Source organism: Prosopis cineraria, unplaced genomic scaffold (assembly GCF_029017545.1).
Source record: "Prosopis cineraria cultivar Desert tree isolate PC_DT_omini unplaced genomic scaffold, ASM2901754v1 PC2, whole genome shotgun sequence".
NCBI lineage: Eukaryota > Viridiplantae > Streptophyta > Magnoliopsida > Fabales > Fabaceae > Prosopis > Prosopis cineraria.
The window spans coordinates 4,907,906-4,916,045 of record NW_026555333.1 but is presented as its reverse complement, the minus strand read 5'-3'; the positions used below and the strand labels follow the sequence as shown (position 1 = coordinate 4,916,045).

At 35.6% G+C, this 8,140-nt stretch overlaps 1 protein-coding gene across 1 annotated transcript; it reads left to right on the top strand.

The window, feature by feature from the left end:
* The first annotated feature begins 3,912 nt into the window (after nt 1-3,912).
* Nucleotides 3,913-8,117, top strand: LOC129303023 (argininosuccinate lyase, chloroplastic). Its single transcript, XM_054942014.1, has 6 exons — nt 3,913-4,329; nt 4,637-5,017; nt 5,590-5,738; nt 6,124-6,415; nt 6,643-6,807; nt 7,315-8,117. Exons 1-6 carry the CDS (start codon nt 4,018-4,020, stop codon nt 7,561-7,563), a joined length of 1,548 nt encoding a protein of 515 aa, XP_054797989.1. The 5' UTR covers nt 3,913-4,017; the 3' UTR covers nt 7,564-8,117.
* The last annotated feature ends 23 nt before the right edge of the window (nt 8,118-8,140 follow it).

Sequence of the window (8,140 nt, the reverse complement as noted above, 5' to 3'; positions counted from 1 at the left end):
TGCCTACATGTCATAACTATTTTTCAGGACATAACAATTGTTTTTCATAAAAAAATGTTATATGTTAAAGAATTTTCTCATAACCAACTCTTAATTTATTCAAATATCCATTCTATATATCCTAAAAATTGAGCTAACAAAGACTCTATAACATTCAGCACTCTCATTTGTCACGATATCTCTTCTTATATCCTGAAAACATTTGCTCACAAAGGTTGTGTAACATCTAGAACCCTCATTTTTCATGATATCCCTTCCACATAATTTGAAACTATTAGTTCACAAAGGCTATGTAACATTTGATATCTTTATTTGTCATGATATTCCTTCCAATTTTCATTAAAAAAATATATTTTAGAGGCTTTTCAAACTCATGTGCTTCCTCTTCAAATATACAATCATGATAGCCTAAAAAATGATGTCACATAGGCCATATGTGGGATGTAATGTGTCTTCCACTATATACAACATTCTTCCCCCTTTAACAACATGTACAAGTATTCACACATATGTAAAAAGTCTCCTTAATATGCAATCGATTCCCATCATATGCTCTATTATTTCATATGTGCATGTAATCTGTCCTTACATATAATTGATCTGCCTTGAAGGTGCATTTCCTCATGAGTATAGATGCCTTCAATGAGATGCAACTAGTCTTCTAATAAATATAGGTAACTTTAATGAGATGCAATACTCTTTCGATGACAAAGAAAGCATCCACGCATATGTAAAAAATCTCCCTGACATGCAATAGACTCCTATCATTTGCTATATTCTTTCATATATGCATGTAATCTATCCTTCTATGTAATTGATCTACCTTGAAGATGCATTTCCTCATGAGCGCAGATGCTTTCAATGAGATGCAACTAGCCTTCCAATAGATGCAAATAGCTTTAAAGGGATACAATACTTGTTCGATGATAGAAAAAGTTACCACACATATGCAAAAAGCCTCCCTTGGATGCAATTGGCTCCTATGTGCACTATTTTTCCATATATGCATGTAATGTGTCCTTATATACAATTGATCTACCTTGAAGGTACATTTCCTCACAAGTGTAAATGCCTTTAATGAGATACAGCTAGTCTTCCAATAAATTTAGGTAACTTTAATGAGATGCAATATTCTTCCGATAATAGAGAAAGTATCCACACATATGCAAAAAGCCTCCCTCAGATGCAGTTTCCCATCACGTGCATTATTATTCCATATATACATGTAATCTATCCTTTTATACAATTGATTTGCCATAAAGGTGCATTTCCTCACGGGTGTAGATGCCTTCGAAGAGATGGAATTAGTCTTCCAATATATGTAGGTAACTTCAAAGGGACGCAATACTCATCCAATAATGGAGAAAGTTACCACATATGTGTAAAAAGCCTCCCTTGGATACAGTTGGCTCCCATCATGTGCAATATTCTTTCATATATGTATGTAATATATTCTTATATACAATTGATCTACCATAAAGGTGCATTTCCTTATGGGTGCATATGCCTTCAAAGATAAGCAACTAGTCTTCTTATATATGCAAATATCTTCAATGGGATGCAATAATCTATGAGCATGTGCATAAGCTTTCTATGAAAATCATTTGGAGAATGAAAATCTTCTAACACACAATTTTCATGACAACTATTTAGGATATCCTAAAAAATAAGGGTCTTTAACTTAATTTTTAGGATATCGATAAGGGATATTCAAATAAAATGGAACCCTGAAGACAATGAAGTGAAAAAAGATATTCGTTTTCATGATATCCTAAACAACATGCTTAAGAGCCTCTGTAACACATGTTTTTATGACAACCATAAAGGATATTTGAATATATATATATATATATATATGTATATGTATATATATATAAGCATGTATGTAATGTTCATGATAATAATAATTGATATCTGAAAATTGCTATAATGACACCTAAAATAGATTTTCATTTTCTAAACTTTGAATACAATGTACATAATCATACTTTCTTAACAAATGGAAACAAGTTCATGGAAATGAACGTACATAAAAAAATTCATCATAATTGTACTCCTAATTGTTTCCTTTCTTTGATTGTTGACCAAATGATATGAATGCTAGTATCTTTTTCTACAATATATTTTTCTCATCTGTGACTAGCGACCAAACCAATTCTATCCTTTTCTTTTGCCATTTCCTTCTGCAAAACATTTATTTACTTTAATCATACCACAACACTCAACTTGAGAGAAACATTACCATGTCATGTAAGCATCACATTGTTGTAAGCATTGTATTATTGTCTTAATCTACACTCTTCTCATTTTGCTATCTTTGCAATCATGATATGACATGTATCCTACAATCTCACTTACATGAAGTAAAGGCATCAACCATTATGAAGTTCAGAACCTACATATATATATATATATATATATTTCAAGTATATTATACTCACTCATTGTCTTACTGTGCACCTAACATCTAACATCCTACCAAACTCAATTTTTTTCAACCTTTTCTCTCAATTTTGCATTATTCCTCACATGCTCTACCACTTTTAAAAAATGTTTTAGCAAGCATTTTGCCAGTGTTTCACCTCCTTTGGTTGAAGAAGTACCTCATGTCCCCTCTTTTTCCTCTTTTTTCACTCTAGCATACTCGCTCCTTTTTTCTTCAGACAAGTTCTTTCATGTTTCTCTTGCAACTTTATCAACCTCTTGAATTCATTTGAACTTGCCTTTCCCTTTCTTATCTAATTAGAACTCTTGCTTAAACTTATGTAAACTATTAACCATTGACCATTCCCCTTCTTTGATCTCCTTCCCCTTCCCCTTTACCATTTTTTCTTCCCACCCAAACTATCCAAAGTTCACAACCTATTTTAAAATTGTCAAAAATTAATTATAACTTACTAGTCATGAGATAAAATTACCACAAATCATAACAGAAACTTGAAAATAAATTAAATAAGTTGAGAAACAAAAATTAAGAATGTTGAATAACGCACCTCTAATACAAAGCAACCGAAACTCCAATGTCATTATCAATGTTACTTAGGTATCACTTGAGTGCACCTCAAGTCGCTGACAAGTTAACAAACCGTTGGTGCTACCTGTTCTTTATCTTCTTTGTTCGTCCTTTGAGAGTTCCAATAGCCTGCCAAACTCTTTGTTGGTCAAACATTTTTTTATTTTCAAATCTCATTTATCAAAGATTTTTGATCTTTTAACTTTATATAATATTGTTAACAAAAGATCTCATTTTTCAAAATTTTCCAACACCTTTTCAACAATTAATTTGTCGGTGAAATTTTTATGAGCAATTTTTTTAATAGGTAATAAAAATAATAAATACAGCAACTTTTAGCATATATATATATGTGCTCAAATTAGCTCAGTTTTAAGTTTTTATCTCAAGTCAAATCATCGTTTGTAAATAAATGATCGTTTTTTTTTATTTTGTTGTATCTTTATTTTATGTTAATGACAAAAGGATAATTAAAATAATTTTAAAAGTATTAATCTTGCACGACCATCTTAAGGTAATCACTGTTAACACTTAAGGGATGCTTAACGCCTCTGTTACGTGCTATGAACTGTCGAACCTGTTTATATTTTGCAGACTATCCTTCTTTTTTAAAAAAAGTTTATCCAAAATATTTTCCTAAATTTTTTTGTTGCAACATAATATTTTAATTTAATTTTTAATTTTAGAAAAATTAAATGCGTGGTGTTGTGACATCACAATTTTTTTAGTTTAATATTTTCATATTATCGTGTATTAAATGAATCATCGTAATCTATTCTATGGATATTAATTGTACATATTTATTTTTTATTAATTATTCATTTGAGATTATTTTAAAATACGGAGTATTAAAAAAATTAACCTCTTTTTTAACCCCCCATTGCCCCCATTGCCCTTAATCGCAGTGGGATTTGGGAATAGGCTGGGCGTTAGTGCGTGACGCTTCGAAAACCTTTCCCAATTGAAAGTTAAAACCCTTCTCAACTCAACTTGAAACGGCAGTCATGGAATCCGCCACTGTTTTGTCTTCAAGCTTCACTTTTACTTCTCTAGCGTCCTCCTTCTTCGGCTCCTCTGTTTCCAGAATTCGACCTCACTTTCCATTTTGCACTAGAATGAAGGGTATCTGTGCATCAGAGAATGCACCTCAGGTCGAACTCACCAAGCCAAAGGAAGCTAAGCTATGGGGTGGCCGATTCGAGGACAGTGTCACCGATGCCGTCGAGAGATTCACTGAGTCGATCTCATACGATAAGCAGCTATACAAACATGATATCATGGGAAGTAAGGCACACGCGGCAATGCTAGCTCATCAGGTAATCTTATACGCTTCTTTATTTTTTGGGGAATGATAAGATTGACCCTTCTGGTATTATCTTCGCTTTCTACTCATCTTCTATTCTTCCCCTCCCCCTCAAAAAAGAGGGAAATTGCATTCTTTATGACGATGCATGATCACTGCATTCGCTGAATCAGAATGATCTTCAAATGAAGTTTGAACTTCTTTTAACTTGGCCAATACATTCCATTGTTCACTTTTTAAATGTCTTCTGCACCGGGGCCAAACAAAAACAAAGTGGAATTGAGATTAGGTATATTGAGTGATACGTCATTGTTGTCCAGGGACTGATTAGCATGAGTGATAGGGATCGGATTGTTGAAGGTCTTGATGAGATAGAGAGGCGCATAGAAAATGGCGAGTTCAATTGGAGGACTGACCGTGAGGATGTCCATATGAACATCGAAGCGGCACTTACTGATATGATCGGGGAGCCTGCAAAGAAGCTGCACACTGCCCGGAGCCGAAATGATCAAGTTTTGACTGACTTTCGCCTTTGGTGTCGTGATGCCGTTGATAACATCATCACATTCATAAGACACCTCCAGACCTCACTGGTGAACTTGTCTTTGAAAAACGAAGGGCTTATTGTGCCTGGTTACACTCATCTGCAGCGTGCCCAGCCAGTTTTGCTTCAGCATCTTCTACTTGCTTATGTTGAGGAGGTATGCTGCTAAATATGGACCATATTCCACGGCAGAGAAATTGATAAAATTACTGTGTCTTACCACCTTCAGATTATGTGAATGACAAGATTTCTCGTATGTCCAAGATCTGGTACTTCTGGCCTTGCCTTCGTTATGAAAACTACTATCATTTTACTCATTTTGGTGGCCAAAACAACATTTATAAAATGTGTACTGTTGATTAGGAAAAGAGGAGAAAAGGCTGCCCAGGCAGCATTTGCAACCTGCATGATAATAATTTCAGCCCTTAGAAAATGTAAAGGAACGGTGAGTTTAGGAAGGTTGACGTGCTGGTATCTTGAGCCAAGTATGAGAAAATCTGGAATTCTGTAGTGGGGTTAATGCATTCTCATTACAACAGAAATGCCTTCATTTGCTTAGGCTTTTCTGTTAATTTTTCAATCTTAAAAGATCCATTACATGCTTCGGAATATAAATTTCAAATCTATGGATTTGCTTCAGAAGCTTATTCTTATCTTAACTTTGAACAATGTTGACTTTTCATTATTTGGCATCTAACCATTAACTGTAGATGTATTGTATTCTTGCAGCTTGATCGCGATGCTGGTCGTTTAGCAGATTGTAGGACTAGGATGAATTTCTGCCCATTAGGGGCTTGTGCATTGGCTGGTACTGGTCTCCCGATTGATCGATTCATGACCTCAGATGCTTTAGGATTTACAGCTCCATTGAGAAATAGGTATGTTGCTGATATATAAAGGAATAAAGATTGAATAGTTTTACTATTTTAGTTACTTAGGAGGTTAGTAGTTAGGACTCAACAAGATACTTAGTAAAAGAGCCTATATAAGGGGATCTTAAAGGTGAGGTGATGTGTGCTAAATTGAAAATACAGAAACATAGTTTAGTTCTCCCTATTCCCTGTTTCCCTTTCTCTCCCCCCCCCCTCTGTTTTCTCTTCTTTCTCCCTCTTTCCTTCTCTTTCACTCCTCTGTTTCTCTTTTTCTCATCTTCTACCATATCAGCTGCTTCATTTTAAAAGCATGCCATTGCTACTTGGTATTCTGCCCGTATATGAATCCAGTTTTCTTTTCTAACTGATGTCATGTTTTAATTTTATGTAGTATTGATGCTGTTTCAGACCGGGATTTTGTATTGGAGTTCCTTTCTGCCAATGCCATCACAGCAGTTCATCTTTCTCGACTTGGTGAAGAATGGGTACTGTGGGCTTCTGAGGAGTTTGGATTTATCACACCAAGTGACTCTGTTTCAACTGGAAGTAGTATCATGCCTCAGAAAAAGAACCCAGATCCAATGGAACTTGTGCGTGGGAAGTCTGCCAGAGTCGTGGGAGACTTGGTTACTCTTCTCACTCTATGCAAAGGGCTTCCACATGCTTATAATCGTGATCTGCAGGTACTGAACTTTATATATTTGAAGGAAGAAAAATAGCTTATTTGCATCTTCTACTTTGAGATGTCATATACCCTGGTTTCTTGCACGCTGCATTATTTGCTGAGGAGGTAGTCTGATGTGCCAGTTTGCTAAAAACATAATAGTATCCCCCTTGATTGCATGAATTTACCCACAGTCATTTGTTTGTTTTTAACCCCTTACAAAAAGCCTTTTCTTTTTGGATACAGGAAGACAAAGAACCTGTATTTGACAGTGTTAAAACTATACTGGGTATGCTTGAGGTATCAGCTGAGTTTTCACAGAATATCTCATTCAATCAAGAGAGAATACAAAAGGCTTTACCTGCCGGTCATCTTGATGCAACAACACTTGCTGACTATCTTGTTAAGAAGGTAAGTCACGTTTACTGCTTGGTCATTTGTGATTTGTGAAATTTAAATTGGTATTCCGTAGAAATTATTGAAATTCGTGGGACTGAAACGTGCATGGTAGGCCACCTGGTAAAATATCAAAAGCAAGAGGCATAATATTGTCCCTGACTCCCTGCTCAAATTTGAACCCTATCTGAAATTCAATCCACATTACCTACTGCCAGCTGTCTTTGTCCAGTCATTACTCCCATCGGAGGAGGATCAGAGGGGAAGCCTGTCCTCCCTCTTTTCCATCCAGCAACTGAAATCCATTTTTAACAAGCATGCATAACGCGATTTTCTGATTAGTAATGCACGATACATTTGTGACCACGTTTTCTAAATTAACACAACTCAGACTCGTGTATAAAAACTTCAGGTCTTAATTATGACTAACTGTTTTCCACATTTATATAATTCCGTTTACTTTTTACTTCCTAAGTCTGCAGATTCGCTCCAGATTCTTACCCCCTTTGTTTTGACATACAGGAAGTCCCATTCAGGACATCTCATGATATTGTAGGAAGAGCCGTTGCCTTGTGCGTGTCAAAGAAATGCCAGCTTCAGGACCTGAGTCTTGATGAGCTGAGGAGTATAAGCATAGTTTTTGATGAGGATGTATATGAATTTCTTGGGGTAGAAAATGCAATCAAAAAGTTTAGCTCCTATGGTTCCACTGGGTCAGCATGCGTAGCCAGCCAACTAAATTATTGGGTAACAAAGCTTGAAATCCGATGAAGGTGGTGATGATCATCATGAATTTCTCCCCACTGTGGGGGCCTTTGTTGACTTATAAGATATTAAAAAACATACAATATTATATTCTCCATGGTTAAGAATGCAACACATAGGTAGTATGAGGATATCTTGAAATCTATGTTGTGTAATCATGATGCTGCATGGAAAGCACTAGTATTGTCTTTGCTTTTGAAGATGTAGAAAGAACTCATCATTATTCATAAATGAGTGGGAGAAACCCGATCCATCATTCCTGGCCTTTGAGCGCTGTGCTGCTTGGATGCTCCAGGATCTCAGACGGGAATTTATTCATGCAATGGTTAGACAAAAAGTAATCAAACATTTTTACATCTAGCACAGGGGCTTGTTGTTTATCTATAAGCTCATTCTGTTGAGCTAGTTTTTACTTTGGTTAAGAAGTGGTTAAAGGGGCACGTGACTTATGTGTCAAGTCATGATGAGTCAACAGCCGAACTCTAGTCTTATGGCTACCAGTACTTGATTCTGTATTTCGATGCCATGAAATAATAAGATCACCTAGATTCTGGCACTCATTCTATTTTGTGTGAACTTAAAA